Here is a 21,527-nt window from a genome sequence, read left to right as displayed (position 1 = left end):
ATTTTTGTATTAAACTATAAATATAATATCATATTATATTATATCATAATACATTAATATGTTATGTTAAATAATTTAATATTATGTTATATTATGAAAATTAATTTATACTAATAATTATAATATTTTATACCTTTATTATTGTATTATACTATAAATATTGTATTATATTACATTACATTATAATACATTAATATGTTATTTTAAATAATTTAATATTATGGTATATTATGAAAAATTAATTTATAATATTAATTATAATATTTTATACCTTTATTTTTGTATTAAACTATAAATATAATATCATATTATATTATATCATAATACATTAATATGTTATGTTAAATAATTTAATATTATGTTATATTATGGAAAATTAATTTATACTAATAATTATAATATTTATACCTTTATTTTTGTATTATACTATAAATATAATATCATATTATATTATATCATAATACATTAATATGGTATGTTAAATAATTTAATATTATGTTATATTATGGAAAATTAATTTATACTAATAATTATAATATTTTATACCTTTATTATTGTATTATACTATAAATATTGTATTATATTACATTACATTATAATACATTAATATGTTATTTTAAATAATTTAATATTATGTTATATTATGAGAAATTAATTTATACTAATAATTATAATATTTTATACTATTATTATTGTATTATATTATAAATATAATATATATTACATTATATCATAATACATTAATATGTTATGTTAAATAATTTAATATTATGTTATATTACCAAATATTAATTTACTCTAATAATTATATTACTATTATGCTATATTAACATAATATTATTTTATATTACAATAATATTATACTATATCGTATATTTATGTATTAATTTATGTTATGTTTTATTATGTTGTGTTGTATAATACTACTGCAATGTCCTTTATGGTAATTTTGTCATATAAAAGTACTTTCTCAGTTTGTTTACCAAACACAAAACAAAGTACCACAGCACTTTACGAATGTAGTTACCAAACAGCAAACAGCTTTTTATAACAGCTCTACTTCAGACAGCTCTACTTCCAACAGCTCTACTTCCAACAGCTCTATTGCCAACAGCTCCCCCAAACAGGGCCTAAGTCTGCGTTGTTGTTGTTGTCTCATGGCTCCCTGTTTTCAGGCCAACCAATACTCCACATCCAAGAGCCATGGAAAACTAGGATTCTTATATGGTGATTAGCTTCACATTAGACCCCCACTCCAGGGAACTCTTTAAGATAAATCTTGGTAACAATATTAGAAAACGATTGATGAGGACGAGAAAAAAGAATCTTTACTACAAATGTTTTCTATAGTCAAATTTATTGCTACATGGGATGGGCTAGTATGTGCGGTTAATTACTCATCTTTATGCAAGATATGTATGGTTCAAAGGCGATTCTGGATAGATAAACTACTTTTACCTCGATGTTTATTGAATGTGTCGCTAGTTGATTCATTTTTATGCATCTCATATTTTTGAAGAGGGGATGGCATTGCCGACCGGTAGCACCTCATATGGCTCATAATACAACTAGCTTTCCATGGACTTTTACTGTTAATTATTATTTAGAAACTTAGATTGTTATTGGATATTGCCGGATGTATCATATTCGATGCATTTGAGTTGTATCTCAATTTGCTATGCCAAAGAAGGTTGGAATTGAGTTAGATCTATGTTGCATATGCATCCACCAAATCCACTTGCATAGTGGAATAATAATTATCTTTAAACTGTCGGGGAACTTCACATAACCAAAAAAAACTGTAAAAATAGAAACAAATAATTAGGTTATAATACTAGTAGTTGGAATTTAATGATCTTTCAAATTTTCTTTGTTCCCTGTATTCTTCAAGGAAATAAGTCCTTTCAGTTCATGTTACAATATTGGATTCCACACTACGTCAAGTTATTTGTTGCAATTTCATGTTGTTGTTGGCTATTAAAAGGATCCAGAAGCTGAAATGGACTCTGATACTGAATCCTTTACTGCAATTCAGATGTTCTCATTATATATTTCTTACCAAGTTTACCAAATTTTTTGGTTTAGTGATACCTTTTTTTGCCCCCAACTCACACGTCACGATTCTAAACTAATGCTGAAATTTATGCAGGAGAAGGACTGGAGTTTTCAGTACAAGGAGATATGGAACTTCAGCCATTTTACCGGCAATGGCAACAAAAAACTATGTCAGGAATTTCCGCTTCTCCTGTCACCGCACTAAGTATATGCTACTTTGTAGTAGATAAAATCAAAGCTCAACCTTTTGTGTCAAGTTTCAGATGCAGCTGGAAATGAACTTGCTGCAGGATTTTCTCCAAAAGAATATAACGGTAGAAGCAGCACAGACAACAACACCCGTTCCATTGAATTAGATAGGTAATGTATTACTTATGATGTCCGAGAAAATGGTTTTCGATTGCTTATCGAAATATTCATTCTCTTACAAAAGATAAGACATGAATGAATCCTCTCAAGGGAAACCTTAACCAATTCAACTCTATCTAAGATGTGCTGACGGCGCAATTCTTTTAATAACACAGTACGAGGGCCAGACCTTATGTAGACTTGGAAATCCTAACCACACAAATTCCTAATAGGGTTAAGTTAATGGCAGCCATGCATCAAATCATATGGAGAGAAATTTAAACTTTATTTCTTATGGAAAAAAAAATCATCACATCACAAAGATCTCGACGAAATATTAAAGCATTCAAGGAGAAGTTTTTAATATACCTTGCTAAAAGGCTCAGTCCTCATTGAATCATTAGTTGTTAGCAGTCAGTTGAAAGAAACAAGGAGTTGATACAAGCACAAATAGGCTGCAACAATGAAAGGGAATAAGGTTGCCACCATACTGCCGTCAAGTAACTATTGGAAAAAGGGAGACCTGGTTTAAAAAAGCACTGGCATTTATGCAAACAAAGCCCAGTAGTTCAGTGTGAGAACAAAGAATATGGATGATAGAGAAGCTCTCAAGGGAAGCAGTGTTGCTCGTTGCCGACATCACCAAATGTTTGCTCGTTCCACTTTCATGTAGACCTGGTTTTCCTCAAAACGTTTTCCATGAAATCTAGCAGGGAATTCATCAAGGGAACAGCAGTGTGAAAACCAGAGGGATTTTTTTGGCCACCGAAACAATCTTCTTCCTGACACTGATCAGAGGGGATTTTAAATAATTTCCACCACCATTTGGTACAACAATGCATGTCAAGATCTCTAGGATTTTTTTATACCCAGACAACCTTGATCTTTGGATTTGCAGACCATATCTTAGTTAGTTGGAAGAATCCTCCTTTCACCAACTGAGACCCTTTCCAAAAGAATACCCGTTCTAATCTGATCTGTGTCTTAATCATCCAATCAGGTGCCAAAAAAAAGTAATAGATGGGTAGAGTAGATAATACTGCTCCAAACAAAAATGTTTTGAAGCCCAAACTAGCTAACTTTTCTCCATTTATCAAGTGGAGATATCGAATCACTTCTCTAATTATCCCCTACCGGAGGAAGACATTTTTTTCAAAGTATTTATGAAGTTTGCCTTCAAGGATAGCAGCTAGAGACTTGCTCCTCCCAATATAAACCCAAACTAGTTCATATCTAAAAAAAAGGTTAGCCTACCTGCCATTATAGGATCTGGAGAGGGCGGTCAAATATATGCAGCCTTGCAACTATGTTCAAAGAGGCTATTTTTGTATTTCGAATCTATAATTCTTCATGTCCCAATGGAGCAACCTTATCATTGCACCAAGGCTTCACCCTCTCCAAACTAGATCATAGTTTTATTAGAATAATCAAAACTTTTCAAATCCACAAGCTAACTTAAAGAGGTATAAAGTTCATTTGAAAATGCACACAAGTTGTATCTTAGCATCCAAAAATAATAGAGTAATCATTAGCAAATCATAAAAAGATGATCATAATTTCATTTAATTTTTTTGAAATTGAACCCTCAGTCATAAAGCTGAGATAAAGAGCACCATCAAAATGGGATTCAAAAAAATACAGCAGAAAACATCATTATCCCGCCATGTTTTTTTTCACTTTAACATACTACCACAATGTCAAAAGTGGTCTCAAGTTTGCAAGTGTAAAGCACCTTCCATGTCAGCTCTATATGCTTATAAACTCAGAATTGTGATCATTGCAGCAGGTCCACTTCTCATGCCCAATCCAATGGCTAAAACATATAGGGACGATACAGCTGCCTATGGTGCCAAAAGTGGTCTCCCAGAATTGGAAAAAGTTGGGAACATCAAATAGCGAAAATAGAACCTATTATTCATCACCAAAATGCTCACAACCACAATTGCCAGCAGTGACGTACAACAGTTGCCGGTGGTTGATCCATGGATCCCGTGTGTTACCCAGCAGCTGATTCTGTTTCTCATCTAGCATGGATGATTGATTGTCAATCTTCTTGTATTGGTCACACCATACTCTTTTACACTATGTGTAGATAGGACGACCGACATTAGGCAGTCAGAAACCCAAAAGAAGCTATAAAAATTACTGGTAAAAACCAACGTCTGCTGTGCTGGTACCAAGAGCCCCGGACCCGGTTGCCCAGCGGCACTGGGTCGGTACGGCCGCCTGCCGCGTGCCGTGCCGGCCTTGTACCGACGCAGTAGAGGCAGAGAGAGGGAGAACGGGAGAGAGGAAAAGAGAGAAAAAAGAGGGAGGCCAGCAGAGAGCCAACAAAGGGCCGAGGAGCCCGCCGCGCGAAAGGAGGTAGGGCCGAGGAGGAGGGGCTCCGCGTCCTCCGTGCGGCACGCTTCCTCGGCTCCGCCGGCCGGCCTTTCTCTTCTTTCCTCTCCCTCTCCCTCCCTCCTTCGTTCTCCATCCGGTCCACCGTCGGTACGGCTCGGGACACCCCAAACCGGGTGGTTCGGGACGGTTTCGACAACCATGGGTAAAACTGTTAATTTAGTAATAGAGAATGTGATTTATTAACAAAACTACAAGAAGTTACAGTGGTTACTACAATCTGGAGCATCAATGGTGTTCATAGTTGTTGTGTCTACATGATGAAAAAACCTCAGCAGTATATCAAACTCGATGTATTAGAAGGACAAAAAACATGAATCTATGAAATCTACTTGATTTTTGAGCTCAGCAAAAAATCTTCCAACTAATAATTATTTTCAGAATGAGAAATATTTTTTAAAGAAACTATTAAGCTGGAATGAATAGAGGCAGACAAATTATGTGCAGGATATAGCCTCTTTTACTTAGTAGATCAATGCATGGCCACGTGCAATGCACATGAGAGTATGCATAGAACATCTGATGAATGTCTGGAGTTTTGACTATATATTAGTCTAGATATAGATAACAATAATTAGTTCTGTAACAACTATTCTAGCACTAGTACTTTTTCAGGGGCAAATTGGCCTTACAATGTCTATTTGGAACATAAAAATTTTCAGGTATTTAAAATTTCAGTTATTTAGCCTAAGGTAGAATACCAATAATAGTTCTTGCAAGTTGCCTTCTATATTTCCTCTTAAACTCGGCAATAGTGATACTAGTTGTATCAACCACTCATAAAAGAATAAAGTAGATCAAGGTACTGAAAGATTGCAAGAGAAAAAACAGGCTACATACATGGGATAATTTGTTTAGAGTGCCATCAATCTGCACAAAGTAAGCCTCTAGAAGCATCTCCAACTCCTGAAGTTAGGCTTAAAAGCAGCTAAGCTTCCATGGCTGCTGTCTGTCTCATCTTTTAAAAACTTCATCCCTGAATACACAGATAATTTGATGCCAAGAAACTTCCTTAACATGGTGAAAGGCATATATTAAGACATTAAATACAAGAACTATCATAAATAGTTAAAGAAGTCTTTATAAGAATTGTTAATCCATGCCAACAATTCCAATAAAATCACACAGATCAGACTGAATTCAGCAAAGTAGTTGTTACTATGGCTACAATTACTAGTTCTAATGATCTACTGTAGAAAGGTTGCTCACAATGAATTCGGTCAAAGAGAAGCAAAGCTGCTATCCTTGTAGAGGAACAAAAAATATCAATATGGAAAATGCAATATTCAACCGTCAGGTCATCAATATTTGTCCTATCTGCAATTCAAGTGGTCTTGTCCAGGCTTAGAGTCCTCTGGCTTGCTCCAGCAGCCAAAAGGTGGACCCAAACGTACAGCTAGCCATATCAGGCATTACTTCCTGTTCTTTGCCAATTTTTGTCCACCCTTGTTTCATGGTTCGCCTAACAAGTTCAAAATTGTGTCGAAATGGCAAAATGACCTAACCAATATATGTAATTATAGATAAATAATAGTCACTCTTCTATGACCTACTTAGTGTGAACAGGCTCGGACAGGCTGGTGGTCATCTAGGTCCTTAAAAAGCTATCATATTTTCAAAAGAGGAAATGGTGTGCCAGCATATCCAGACTAATCAGATACATTAAATCCATACCCATTATGGACCCAACTCACCAACCATGTCCGCATTCTACTTTGCTCTGCACATATAAAATAAAGCTTGAGACTTCTCTACTTAAATTTATGCTTCATAGCTTATCCAATGTGGACAAGAAGAGGCTAGGATAATGATGATGAATGGTTCGGATATTCGTTGATGTTTGTTATGCCAGTTTTACCTGTCTTGGTTCACTGTGCTTAGTTAGATTGTTACTTTGATCAGAGAAGGTGACTACATACTGAGTGAACCAAGGCTTAGTGAAATAGAAATGGTACCCTAGTATATAGGGGGAAAAGGTGCCGGATAATCCTCTCTGGGCGCTCTCTAAGTTTCAAGTTACTGTGGCTCTAACAATGTTTGAGTTCAAGTTGTTGTCAGTGGGATTCTATTGGGACAGATTTGTCCCATGAAGCACATTGCATGGAGGCACATGGAGTTCGATTTATGTTCGATCGAGTGCTAGGTCTGTAGGCCCAAGATAAGTTATACTAGTATGCCGACATCCACAACGCCCATTACATATAAAAAGAATAGATAAGTATTAAATGAAGAAGAGAAAATTAAAAAACTAATATAGAATATGAACATCAATATAGAAGACTATATCAAGAAAATTTCTTGTTAAAAGCCTTATTAGTTTTCCCCTTCTTAATATAATTTTAAATAGAAATATAGAACAAACCAAGATATCATCAACTAAACTTTCTTAATATAGAATCAGACATGAGGTGGGAGAAGCCGATCTCAAGCATTAATTTTGGTCCTTTAAGACATTATTTCAACTTTTTTCTGTAACTTTGAGAGTAGGAAACTATTTTTGCACTTATACATGCCCTATTATAAGTTCATTCTCTTAATTCATAATTTATTTTCTTATTTCATTTATTTTAAGAAGGAAAATAGTTCTAGTATTGGTTTCATGTTTTCTTTGTCAGCTTTTATTAAAGGAGTCAATAGAAGAGATCAAAGAAATCTTGAATTTTGTTCCTTTTTTCTTCTTAATTCTTTAGCATTGTTTCCATATGAACATTAAATCTGTTATAATTTTCCATAAAAAAGGGCTAATCTGAGAGCTTTGGAAATAGTAATTTCATTCAACATTGTTTTTCCTCTAACTACTCATTACTTATTCTACCATCTTTAAGTTATTTGTAAAAAATAAGATTGGCTATGTTGTGATGATGACATGGGTGTAAAGGAAGAAATAAACTACATCCTAAAGCATTATCTTTCAATATTTTCTTGTTTTCTCATTAATTTGATCTTGAATTTATTTCTCGTCAGTGATCTCCCTCCACAAATTACTGCACAAGAATAAAACTAGTTACCGAATTGACATATCGTTCAGTGTTATTCCTTTTCTTTTGACATGCATTTTGCCATGCGCATATGCTAGTATCAGTGAAAGAGGATAAGTCATACAATGAAACTAAAGGCAGTCGACTAAAAGCAATCCACAACTTAACAGATAATCAGAGGACAAAAGCACTACTGTTATTTGGTAAAATCAATCAACTGAAATAAAGTAGATGCTAACCAATCATGCTACCATTTTACTTTGGATTTCTATGAATTATTAGAAAGTAACAAAAATATGGGACAGGTCATATAAACATATTCACAAGGTTGATGTGCAATTAAACCTTGATGACATCACAATGGATAATGAACAAACCTTGTTACATATGTATACATTAGAAACAGTTATTTCATGACATTCTATCAACATTTATTCACATCAATATGGCCAGATATTAGACTTCATTCAAAGAAACAATTCAAACCGTTTTGTTCATAGCAATAATTGACATTTTCTCAGTGGTGCCATGTGGGACAAGCCTTATGACTTGCAGCATGTAATAGTTATTTTCAAGGTTTTGGTTTTGATTGACTTAGTCATTGAAAAAGCATCTCAAATAATCACTTTGATTGTTGTTCATTGCTTTATCACTTTGTCTTGAACACTCCCAGCAAATGAAATGCTCCATGCGACCTTCATTGTCTGTCTATTATGCCAAATATTTTAACCACAAATATGCAGTAGTCTGCATTTATCAGGAGGTAAGAAAAGTGGCGACATCAAAAGCATTACAAGGCATAAAGTCAAAGCATCTGATACAACGCTTGTCATTTTCTACTAAATGACTCTGCCAATGCAGTCGAATCCCCTCATTGATGAGGCACTTGAACCTCTTTATTGCGATGTGGATTATTAGATTAACTATATTTGGAGTGTGTGCACATTATTCTCTGGCCAACTGTGTCTGGATCTGCTGGTTGGCACCCTCTCCTCAGCACACGCAGTGGGGAGAGGTCCCAGTTTCAAATCTGAATGGTGGCATTCTCACTGTATTTCTCCCAAAAAGAAAAAAAAAAAATCTGAAAGCTTCCATTGAACACTTTTGGAAGTTCTATGCAAACTTCAATATTCTCGTTAGCAAATGAACAACTATTACGATGTTGTCCTTTCAAAGTTTTGTCTCTTGCAAAAGAGTAGAAAGTGTTTCCATGGAAAAAGTGTTCTGTAAACCCAAGGAGAAGCTTTTGGCAGAGAACGATTGGCTTTTGCTGTCTCCTTTGTTTTCATTATCAGAAATTTGCTTTTGATCCTGTAGCTTCCCTGACCTTCATTTGGAGGCACTGTTGTCTCTTTTTCAGTAAATGGTGGCCTCTGCCCTCCTTTCCCTCAACAAAAAAAAAAAAAAAGAAAAAGAAAAAATAATGGGAACACCTATAGTTCTAAATCCATTAGACTATAAAATTGCCTATTAACTTTGAAGATAAATTCTTTTAAAGTTAAAAACCTTATAAGCTTAATAAACGTACCTTTTTGTAAGCCCCAGAGCTCTCCGAGGACATATTTGTCTGTCCCATAATATGACACATATCGCTCTCATCTATGTTCATCTTCTACAATTTCTTTAATCTGTTTTTTGAATTTCATGCATCTTTGGTGATCCATGCGGTCCTCAAGTATTGAATAAAAAATGACATCAATAAAATGATATGCTTGCCTTCAAAATGAGTTGGTATTTGTCTCCCGGTCCTCTTTCCTGTAGGAGGCAGTACCTTTCTTGACAGAAATCTGGCAACAAAGTTAAGGATATTATATTGTGGTGCCTGGAATTATTATTATTATTATCATTATTATTTTAGCAATGTATTATCTACTATCTGATGTGTTGGTTAAGATTTCTCTCTCTCCCTGATCATTCAATAAAACTCAAGTTACATACCTTTCTTTCTATTTCAAAGTCTTATTAGTTTGGTGTATTCTGCAGAATTATTTTCCAAATATGAAGATGAAAAGGATAAACTATATGTCCGTTACGAACAACAGCGTGAGTAACAGTGTTTGTTTCCAGTTACTTTGGAATCCATCCCAGCCTACTTTCAGCAGATGTTCAATGTTTTATATTTCTTCTCCAAGTTTCAGGGAAGAAGGAAAAAGCTAATCCGTCGGAACTTGAGAAGGCTTGTGTTCTGAAGATTGCCAGAGCAGAAGAATCTCTAAAAAAGAAGAAGCAGGTATATGAATGAGGGAATGTTTAAGTTAGCAGACTGTCAATTTATGATTTTCTACTGTTCTCTAATTGTTTTATCTGCTTTTATTTACAAAATTATCTTGATGTATTATAATTTTCAATCCTAAGAGTGAGCCATGGGGCAATAGTAAGGTTGTTTTATTATGATCTGGAGTTCGTAACATAGCCTTTCTACATGTAGGAGTAAGGCTCAATACAATTTGACCCCTCCCAGACCCCTGCAATGGCCGGAGTCTCGTGCATTGCGCCGCTGTTTTCATCATAACTTTCGCCCCAAGATCTGCATTGTTATACCACTTTTTTATACATTAATGCCTAGGTGTTTAACAATCACTTGTGCATGCTAACAAGATATATGAATGTGGTTTCTATATAAAGCTTGTGTATAAAGATATATCAATTTGAAAGAGAAAAAAAAATGCGAAAAGATTTAACTGTACATTTTTAATCTAATATATTATTTTCAGAAAGAATCTGCCCAATATATTTGATTTTCTATTTTGGAAATATAGACGAATTGAAATGATTTCATATTCTTTTCCCTAGTGATGTAATTTCAAAGTTTATGCATGTATTCCACTTTCCCACAATCTACTTTCCAATGATGCTACTTTATGTCAATGTGATCCAGGATGACAAATCTTTCAGCATATTGCGCAAGTCTCTTGGCTCATTTCTGGAAGGCGCATCTGATGATGATTTTGGGCCTGATGAATGAGCCTTGATTACCAGTAACTGCTCTTGGATATGGGGAAGCATAAAATTCTGTATATAAACCTATTCCCTTTGACATCATCTATCTTCTTTAACTGAAGATTTTGCCCAATTATTGGACAGTGAATTGGGATTAAAATTTGTCAATGGTTCCTAGGCCCTAGAATCTGTTTTGTTAATATAAGAAATGGGGTATCTAACAGTAATCATCAACATTGCCTGTTTTCTAGTTTTCCAGGACCTTGACTACTGAAACAACTGTTGGTAAAAGCAGATGATGTTAAATCTTTTGACAAGGAGATACCGGGAATTGCACCAACCATTGACTTGTGTGAACCACAAGACATTGCACTTAATATCAATATCTTACATGAATGATTTCATCATCCTCAAGCAAAATTATTCCTGGTACCCAGAAGATTATACATGTTCTCAAAGAAGGTTTTCTATCATCAGTTGGCGATACATTATGGACTACTCCATTGGCTAGAACAAAGGTAATTGAATGTCAATGACTGGATAATATCTTCCATAGTTTTTAAAGATTTAGAGGATATGGTTTTCCTCAGAACAAAGGTTTTATATTTTTAAGGAAGATTTAAGTGCCAAATTAGTACTCTTTTCACTACAACTTTAATATTTTCTTTACAGAACGTGATCTTATGGTACTGTTTCTCTCTGACCAAAACATTCAACTATGCTTCTCTTGCATTTGGCTTCTGTAATGGCATGATTGTTTTCTTGAAAGTTATGCAGTGTACCTTTCTGTTGCTCACCACTGTGTTGGGCTGCATTAAACAGAGTTCACATGGTATCGTAGTTTCAGAATTATCTAAATTTTTATTTATGATTTGAGTAAATAAAAGCAAGACACTATCAGCTTTTCAAATCAACTGAACTTCAAAGAGCTCCACTGAAGAAAAATACTGGATTTAATCAAGCTTGAGAGGCCCTAATGATCTGTAATAAGATACCAAGAGCCTCAGATCCTATTGTGAATTGGGGTTGCCTAAGTAGTCACACCTGTCAATTTAGCTTAGAGGGTTCGGGCTTCAAGTCTTGGGTGGTGCATCAGCATCTTCAAGTATTTGAACTTGGATGATCGTAATGTGTGCAGCCTTTCTTCCTTTCTCTTATAAGAAGGGCAAATTCTAATTTATCTGTCATCAGTCAGGTGAATAGTGAATGCTCATAAATGACATAAATACAAATATTTGAAAAAGAAACTTTGCATTCTTCCGGGATGGAGCGTCATCTAGATCGTTAGCAGTCTGAACTCCAAACCACACAGCATGGTGCACTTACATCTAAATCTAACGTGCACAACAAAATTTCAACATAATGATTTGGCTGGCTAAGAGCCCCCTAAATGACCCATTATTGATCGAGGGCTTATCAATCTGCACCATCTTTCATGCCTCACATTGCCCACATGGGAGAGGCTCAGGTTTGAAAGCTCATCGGACGAGCAGCTGGTCCGATACAGAAGGGACAGTTGGATCACCATCGTGATCCATGATCGGCGAGCTTTGAGATTGCTGATATCAGGGAGCCCCAGATACAGCTTCAAAGCGCATGCCAGTTACGTATCACGATGGTAATCCAATGGTCGATAAAAGTGCTGCATCGGACCCCCAACAGACCTAAACCACTCCCATTAATCTAAAAGCATTCCACTGACTCGCTTGTATTAGGACCATCCAGTTGCATGACATCTCAAATTTTACCAGCATGCTCCACAGAGAACATGCACCAGTAAACTTCATCATAAGAAACAGTAAGTGTACCTGTATTGACGATAGATAGATTACAACCTGATCATGGCATGCAACATATTACGGAAATAACAAAACGAATGCCTGACATATAACTACAAAAATATCTTAAAAGTTTCTGTTGCTCAAGTTCCTGCCGCAATGGACTGCTTGGCTTGTTTGATCGGCCATTTGCTGAACTCGAACCCAGTGGAGGAAAATCATTCTGAACCCAATTTAAAGGGGCTGCTAGAAGCCAGCCCAGCAATTTCTACTTGCTCCTGGGCCTTCGAATTATGGCTCCAGTGGCAGTGCATATGTTTTACCCAGAACTTGAGCTTCTGGAGTAATTTGCTGCTGATTTGGAGAAAGTGTGTTAGCTACTTGTTGCACTGGGGATTTTATTGGTGGATATGCAAGAGGATGAAGATTCTGCAGAGCCGGGTCAGGTGAGAACTTGTAAGGAAGCTTACTGTCATCCATCTTTCTGAACGTAATAGAAATCCTGTGCAATAGGTAATGTGATAGAAGCGGTTAGAAATGGCAGTAAGTTGCAGATATAATAACTCAATCACATGATAAACTGCATGGAAGAAACTTCAAGTATAGACACTACCTTTCAGTGGGGGACAGCTGGCACACAATGCTTTGCCACATCAGCACCATTGCCATTTAAGACAAGCACAGAACTGCGAAGTGAAAAAAGATATGAAAAAAAAGCAAAATCCTATTTTAAACTGTTTAGAACCTATTATAGTTAAGCTTGTCCAGAGGTATGTGTACTACCAATAGCAGTTAACATAAGTAGCATCATAGTGATAAACAAAGGAGATAATAAGCATACCCAACAGGTAGAGGTATTGCGGTAGATCCTGAGAATTCTCCTGGTCCCATTATTTTAAGTTCTCTGCCAAATAAAATATTACACTTCGATAGCAAGGAGACAGTGCAAAAAGGCCGGAGGAAGTCATGATGATCTATGTGAGGAGGAATGCAGTCATCTTTATCATATATGTTGATGATGCAACTATCAGGGACACAAGTGGGAGGAAGGACATGCCATGCAACCATTCTCTTGATCATTGTTTTTAATAAGGGCGGCATAGGATCTACTTCCTCATCCTGTATTATGCCTGGAGGATTCCCATAATTGTCCTGCAAAGTACACAACTTGTGGTAAGAATCACATCGGCCAACATAGCTATAAAGGTGGAAATGCTGCGAGTTATGGCAAGCAATACACATACCACTGCATAGTTGTAGCAGCATCCAAATTGTATCGTTACACGCCCCTTCCCACGCATCCATTTTCGTGGTTCCGAATATGTGCGTCCTAGGGCCAAAAAAATCAAAGTTTAAATAAGAGAATCAAAAGTTAATTACCCATGCAATTTTACATTAAAAAATATGAAAAAAATATAAGATATAGTTCGATGCATAACTTTCCATATTTTAATACTGAAAACACAAGTGACAGAACAACAAATTCCATAAAATTTAGTACATAAAATCAAGTATTGAGATTCAAATAGCAGTAGCTTGTATATTTGTTACTTATGTGTAACACAGTAACCATTCATTGCAATGTAAGTCCTGAACAAAACTTATGTAATTGCTAATGTTCTTAACAAGTTGATCTAACAGTCTGTTAACTCTTATTTTAGATAAGTCAAAATGAAATTAATGAATAAGGTTTTTCATGGAGTGTGGAAGTTATCTGATGCATGTGCATCAACAGGGCACCCTGACATAGTTTCTCCACACTCAACTGACATGCAAGTAAAAAATTTTGCTGCAACCTCTTCTCCCTCCTGTTACCCAACATTACACAAGAGAATAAAGATTGCACAAAACAGTGAGCGTTTTGATGGATATAACATTTCCTTCTTCCATGCACCATATGTTCTGCAAGTCCGGGCAGAAGGATAGCATATTGATGATAGCCATCCTTAAAAATGAAAATGAATTTCAGAAAAAGAGCTTTGATTACATTCTATATCAGTCAGCATATTTGCAAGGAATAAAGATAAGCTAACACTAGAAACTGTCAATGGCAGCTCTAAAGCTACTTAAATACCAGAACCAGTCAATGTCAGTGAAGTGTTTTTTCAAGAAAGTATTGAACTCGTGATTGATAAATGAACATCAGGTGTATGTCCGTCATCCTTCATGCAGTAAATGAGCAAAGCGGGGAGAGAATATTATACTGTTTGCCATGGGATGTTAATTCCCCTCAATGATGCAGTCTAGTTAATAAACGGGGCCCCAATTTTAATCAAGGTGATCAAAAGAGTCTGACTATAAATATAGAAGGACAGGAGATCTCCCCAGACCACGAAGGATTTCTTTTACAGGCTTCAAAAAAAAAAAATGTTTCAATCAAATAAACCATATATCAAATCTTCAGAGAAGGTTGTATAAAAGCTTTTGGATGATCTCTTCAGAGACATCTGATAGAGAACAAAATAAAAAGGAAGACTTTGAATAAATCTCTTGTTGAATTTCTTTTTCATCACTCCAAGTTTTATCCTATAACTAAAAAGCTTATAACATTAATATAATTGAACATATTTCTAACTGTAGTTCACATGCAAGATAAAGGCCTTGATTACATCTCATGCTACTGTTCTCTTCGTGCCAGCAAGAAGCTTATATATTGAGAGCTCTTAACATTAAAGTTAACAAAATTCCCAAGTGGCAGTCTGCATACAGGATATTTATTTATCAAAGAGTTTATGATTGTTCTACACCATGCCATGATTTTTTCCTATAATAGCAAAATTGTGCCTCAATCTACACTTTCATGTAATTAATAAAATTTTTCTATACTACAATAGCAAATTTTTGCATTGATCTATGCATATCAGAATCGTAACTAGATTTGCACGTAGCACAAAATCAAGATTATATTTTATAACGATAAAGCAAATAACATTTTCATGGCGATTCTAGTATGACACAATGCAGTGCAAGACCATAAAAAACTCTTGGCAATTGGCATAGCAGTAACCAGCGCCTGTATGTTCTTATCACCACAAATAAAAGTGCAAGAAGGGTAACCAAGATCATACTTCTGAGTTGCCGATTCCTCCCCTTCTCCTGAACATCGTAGACGCAAGCCACAATCCTCTTCTGCTCCGCTGCACTAAAAACTCCAGTATGAAGCTCGAGCCCCTCGAGCACATTGATCCACCGGCCATCGACCCTCTCCATGTGCTTGAAGTCCTTCTTCCTCCCTACCATCGAGAACCTTATCGCCTCCCTCTGATCCCCTCGACAACGGAGTCCCTCCACTGGCCCTAGCCTTCTCCGCCGCCCCCGCCAAATCATCTCCATCATCTCCTTCCTCCAGCGACCTCGAACTCGAATTGTTGAATTGCCGGTTGTGCTGCCCAGGCGTCCGGGCCCAATCGGAAGCCGGCGAGCTCCCGGTCGACCTCGCCGACGAAGAGTTGGATCGATACCCGCCATTAATCGAAGCAGGGGATCTTCCTTTTCCGCCACGCCTGATCGAAACCTTATCAAGTTTCCTGAAAGATAAAGGCAAGATTTGTGATCTTGGATCCAATAAAGAAAAAAAAAAGAATCGCAAGAGGTGGAAGATTTCGCAACTGGATCAAAATAGAGATGAAAATTAGAAATTAATCCCTAACATGGGAGAGAATTTGGAACAACTAACCGTCAAGGTTGTCGACGGCGGGAGGGGAAGCGCCTTCAGCCATGGCGCCGCTCGGGAAGAAGAGTAGAATCGGTTCAACAGAGAGATTGGGTTATGGAGTTTGTGAGGCTTCGGAATTAGGGTTTTGTAATTTATGCAGGAAAGGGGAGAGCGAGAGAGAGAGAGTTTCTGAGTTTCGGAATAAGGGTTTTGCACTTTATAGAAGAAAGGAGAGAGAGAGAGAGAGAGTAGATGAGCTGTTGGAATTGGACGCGGATTGGGATTAGCAGCGCTTTATGCGCTTTCCGGTTGTCCGACGTGGCAAAGGCCGCCAAAGCGGTAGCGACGGATCTCGCCTCGGGAGATGGGCTGGTGGGGGCCCACTAGATTGGTCAAGAGGAGAGCTTTTAACATGTTGGATTTATTTATTTATTAAGAACATGGAGGGAAAACCCAGTAGGATTCATGATCTTGCGGCCTTATTAAGGCCCTGTTTGGGGGAGCTTTTGGAGGGCCAGAAAGCACTTTCTGGCCCTCCAAAAGTACTTTTAGATGAAAAACTGTGTTTGGTAAATTTTTCAAAAAGCTGTTTCAGCTTTTGCGGGAAGCTGAAAACAGCTTTTGGGAGGAAGCTCCAATTTGGAGCTTTTGGGAGGAAGCTGTTTCAGCTTTTCGGAAAGCTATATTTTGACAAAAATGCCATATTAAAATAACATAATTACGTAGTTTATCCCTGTATAAACCTAAAATCTGCTAGAGCCAAGAACCCAAGCCGTCAGACTCCCTTCCGTAAGAAAAGGTATTTTTCTTTTCAATTTTGTATGCATCTCTTGAACCACATTTTAGAAGAAAAAATTTTAATTCTTTTCCATACCTTCCAAAATCAATCTATTGTTTTTTTTTTATCATCAACCTCGCGGCCCACGCTGAGGTCCTCCTCGAGCATGAACCATGAGAAGAGCCCCTGGACCGCGGAAAATTATTTTATGAAAAATTATGGAAAATTATTATGAAAAATTATTTTATACTAATAATTATAATATTTTATACCTTTATTTTTGTATTATACTATAAATATAATATCATATTATATTATATCATAATACATTAATATGTTATGTTAAATAATTTAATATTATGTTATATTATGGAAAATTAATTTATACTAATAATTATAATATTTTATATCTTTATTTTTGTATTAAACTATAAATATAATATCATATTATATTATATCATAATACATTAATATGTTATGTTAAATAATTTAATATTATGTTATATTATGGAAAATTAATTTATACTAATAATTATAATATTTTATACCTTTATTATTGTATTATACTATAAATATTGTATTATATTACATTACATTATAATACATTAATATGTTATTTTAAATAATTTAATATTATGGTATATTATGGAAAATTAATTTATAATATTAATTATAATATTTTATACCTTTATTTTGTATTAAACTATAAATATAATATCATATTATATTATATCATAATACATTAATATGTTATGTTAAATAATTTAATATTATGTTATATTATGAAAAATTAATTTATACTAATAATTATAATATTTTATACCTTTATTATTGTATTATACTATAAATATTGTATTATATTACATTACATTATAATACATTAATATGTTATTTTAAATAATTTAATATTATGGTATATTATGAAAATTAATTTATAATATTAATTATAATATTTTATACCTTTATTTTTGTATTAAACTATAAATATAATATCATATTATATTATATCATAATACATTAATATGTTATGTTAAATAATTTAATATTATGTTATATTATGGAAAATTAATTTATACTAATAATTATAATATTTTATACCTTTATTTTTGTATTATACTATAAATATAATATCATATTATATTATATCATAATACATTAATATGGTATGTTAAATAATTTAATATTATGTTATATTATGGAAAATTAATTATACTAATAATTATAATATTTTATACCTTTATTATTGTATTATACTATAAATATTGTATTATATTACATTACATTATAATACATTAATATGTTATTTTAAATAATTTAATATTATGTTATATTATGAGAAATTAATTTATACTAATAATTATAATATTTATACTATTATTATTGTATTATATTATAAATATAATATATATTACATTATATCATAATACATTAATATGTTATGTTAAATAATTTAATATTATGTTATATTACCAAATATTAATTTACTCTAATAATTATATTACTATTATGCTATATTAACATAATATTATTTTATATTACAATAATATTATACTATATCGTATATTTATGTATTAATTTATGTTATGTTTTATTATGTTGTGTTGTATAATACTATGCAATGTCCTTTATGGTAATTTTGTCATATAAAAGTACTTTCTCAGTTTGTTTACCAAACACAAAACAAAGTACCACAGCACTTTACGAATGTAGTTACCAAACAGCAAACAGCTTTTTATAACAGCTCTACTTCAGACAGCTCTACTTCCAACAGCTCTACTTCCAACAGCTCTATTGCCAACAGCTCCCCCAAACAGGGCCTAAGTCTGCGTTGTTGTTGTTGTCTCATGGCTCCCTGTTTTCAGGCCAACCAATACTCCACATCAAGAGCCATGGAAAACTAGGATTCTTATATGGTGATTAGCTTCACATTAGACCCCCACTCCAGGGAACTCTTTAAGATAAATCTTGGTAACAATATTAGAAAACGATTGATGAGGACGAGAAAAAAGAATCTTTACTACAAATGTTTCTATAGTCAAATTTATTGCTACATGGGATGGGCTAGTATGTGCGGTTAATTACTCATCTTTATGCAAGATATGTATGGTTCAAAGGCGATTCTGGATAGATAAACTACTTTTACCTCGATGTTTATTGAATGTGTCGCTAGTTGATTCATTTTTATGCATCTCATATTTTTGAAGAGGGGGATGGCATTGCCGACCGGTAGCACCTCATATGGCTCATAATACAACTAGCTTTCCATGGACTTTTACTGTTAATTATTATTTAGAACTTAGATTGTTATTGGATATTGCCGGATGTATTCATATTCGATGCATTTGAGTTGTATCTCAATTTGCTATGCCAAAGAAGGTTGGAATTGAGTTAGATCTATGTTGCATATGCATCCACCAAATCCACTTGCATAGTGGAATAATAATTATCTTTAAACTGTCGGGGAACTTCACATAACCAAAAAAAACTGTAAAAATAGAAACAAATAATTAGGTTATAATACTAGTAGTTGGAATTTAATGATCTTCAAATTTTCTTTGTTCCCTGTATTCTTCAAGGAAATAAGTCCTTTCAGTTCATGTTACAATATTGGATTCCACACTACGTCAAGTTATTTGTTGCAATTTCATGTTGTTGTTGGCTATTAAAAGGATCCAGAAGCTGAAATGGACTCTGATACTGAATCCTTTACTGCAATTCAGATGTTCTCATTATATATTTCTTACCAAGTTTACCAAATTTTTTGGTTTAGTGATACCTTTTTTTGCCCCCAACTCACACGTCAATATTCTAAACTAATGCTGAAATTTATGCAGGAGAAGGACTGGAGTTTTCAGTACAAGGAGATATGGAACTTCAGCCATTTTACCGGCAATGCAACAAAAACTATGTCAGGAATTTTCCGCTTCTCCTGTCACCGCACTAAGTATATGCTACTTTGTAGTAGATAAAATCAAAGCTCAACCTTTTGTGTCAAGTTTTCAGATGCAGCTGGAAATGAAACTTGCTGCAGGATTTTCTCCAAAGAATATAACGGTAGAAGCAGCACAGACAACAACACCCGTTCCATTGAATTAGATAGGTAATTGTATTACTTATGATGTCCGAGAAAATGGTTTCGAATTGCTTATGAAATATTCATTCTCTTACAAAAGATAGAACATGAATGAATCCTCTCAAGGGAAACCTTAACCAATTCAACTCTATCTAAGATGTGCTTGACGGGCAATTCTTTTAATAACACAGTACGAGGCCAGATCCTTATGTAGACTTGGAAATCCTAACCCACACAAATTCCTAATAGGGTTAAGTTAATGGCAGCATGCATCAAATCATATGGAGAGAAATTTAAACTTATTTTCTTATGAAAAAAAAATCATCACATCACAAAGATCTCGACGAAATATTAAAGCATTCAAGGAGAAGTTTTTAATATACTTGCTAAAGGCTCAGTCCTCATTGATCATAGTTTAGCAGTCAGTTGAAAGACAAGGAGTTGATACAAGCACAAATAGGCTGCAACAATGAAAGGAAATAAGGTTGCCACCATACTGCCGTCAGTAACTATTGGAAAAGGAGACCTGGTTAAAAAGCACTGGCATTTATGCAACAAGCCCAGTAGTTCAGTGTGAGAACAAAGAATATGATGATAGAGAAGCTCTCAAGGAAGCAGTGTTGCTCTTGCCGACATCACCAAATGTTTGCTCGTTCCCACTTTCATGTAGACCTGGTTTTCCTCAAAACGTTTTCCATGAAATCTAGCAGGGAATTCATCAAGGAACAGCAGTGTGAAAACCAGAGGGATTTTTTGCCACCGAAACAATCTTCTTCCTGACATGATCAGAGGGATTTTAAATAATTTCCACCACCATTTGTACAACAATGCATGTCAAGATCTCTAGGATTTTTTTATACCCAGACAACCTTGATCTTTGGATTTGCAGACCATATCTTAGTTAGGTTGGAAGAATCCTCCTTTCACCAACTGAGACCCTTTCCAAAAGAATACCCGTTCTAATCTGATCTGTTGTCTTAATCATCCAATCAGGTGCCAAAAAAAAGTAATAGATGGGTAGAGTAGATAATACTGCCTCCAAACAAAAATGTTTTTGAAGCCCAAACTAGCTAACTTTTTCTCCATTTTATCAAGTGGAGATATCGAATCACTTCTCTTAATTATCCCCTACCGGAGGAAGACATTTTTTTCAAAGTATTTATGAAGTTTGCCTTCAAGGATAGCAGCTAGAGACTTGCTCCTCCCAATATAAACCCAAACTAGTTCATATCTAAAAAAAAGGTAGCCTACCTGCCATTATAGGATCTGGAGAGGGCGGTCAAATATATGCAGCCTTGCAACTATGTTCAAAGAGGCTATTTTTGTATTTCGAATCTATAATTCTTCATGTCCCAATGGAGCAACCTTATCATTGCACCAAGGCTCACCCTCTCCAAACTAGATCATAGTTTTGATTAGAATAATCAAACTTTTCAATCCACAAGCTAACTTAAAGAGGTATAAAGTTCATTTGAAAATGCACACAAGTTGTATCTTAGCATCCAAAAATAATAGAGTATCA

General features: G+C 34.6%; 1 protein-coding gene across 1 annotated transcript; it reads right to left on the bottom strand.

Moving 5' to 3' along the window:
- Positions 1-12,817: 12,817 nt before the first annotated feature.
- On the bottom strand, positions 12,818-16,037 carry LOC120112847 (RNA demethylase ALKBH9B-like). Its single transcript, XM_039132756.1, has 5 exons — positions 15,568-16,037; positions 13,744-13,829; positions 13,341-13,651; positions 13,113-13,185; positions 12,818-13,001 (listed from the first exon to the last, which is right to left on the bottom strand). The coding sequence occupies exons 1-4, from the start codon at positions 15,965-15,967 to the stop codon at positions 13,116-13,118; spliced, it is 867 nt and encodes a 288-aa protein (XP_038988684.1). The 5' UTR covers positions 15,968-16,037; the 3' UTR covers positions 12,818-13,001; positions 13,113-13,115.
- Between the last annotated feature and the right edge of the window lie 5,490 nt (positions 16,038-21,527).

This window comes from Phoenix dactylifera, chromosome 1, assembly GCF_009389715.1.
Source record: "Phoenix dactylifera cultivar Barhee BC4 chromosome 1, palm_55x_up_171113_PBpolish2nd_filt_p, whole genome shotgun sequence".
NCBI lineage: Eukaryota > Viridiplantae > Streptophyta > Magnoliopsida > Arecales > Arecaceae > Phoenix > Phoenix dactylifera.
This window is presented reverse-complemented; position numbering and strand designations above follow the sequence as displayed.

What these genes read in the sequence shown, in the direction of transcription:
- LOC120112847 (XM_039132756.1), bottom strand. Translation starts at nt 15,967, where the DNA reads ATGGCGGGTATCGATCCAACTCTTCGTCGGCGAGGTCGACCGGGAGCT. An exon ending in GAGGAATCGGCAACTCAGAA is followed by an intron (nt 13,830 to 15,567) that starts GTATGATCTTGG and finishes TTTTGGCCCTAG; the next exon opens with GACGCACATATTCGGAACCA. An exon ending in GCAATACCTCTACCTGTTGG is followed by an intron (nt 13,186 to 13,340) that starts GTATGCTTATTA and finishes TTCACTTCGCAG; the next exon opens with TTCTGTGCTTGTCTTAAATG.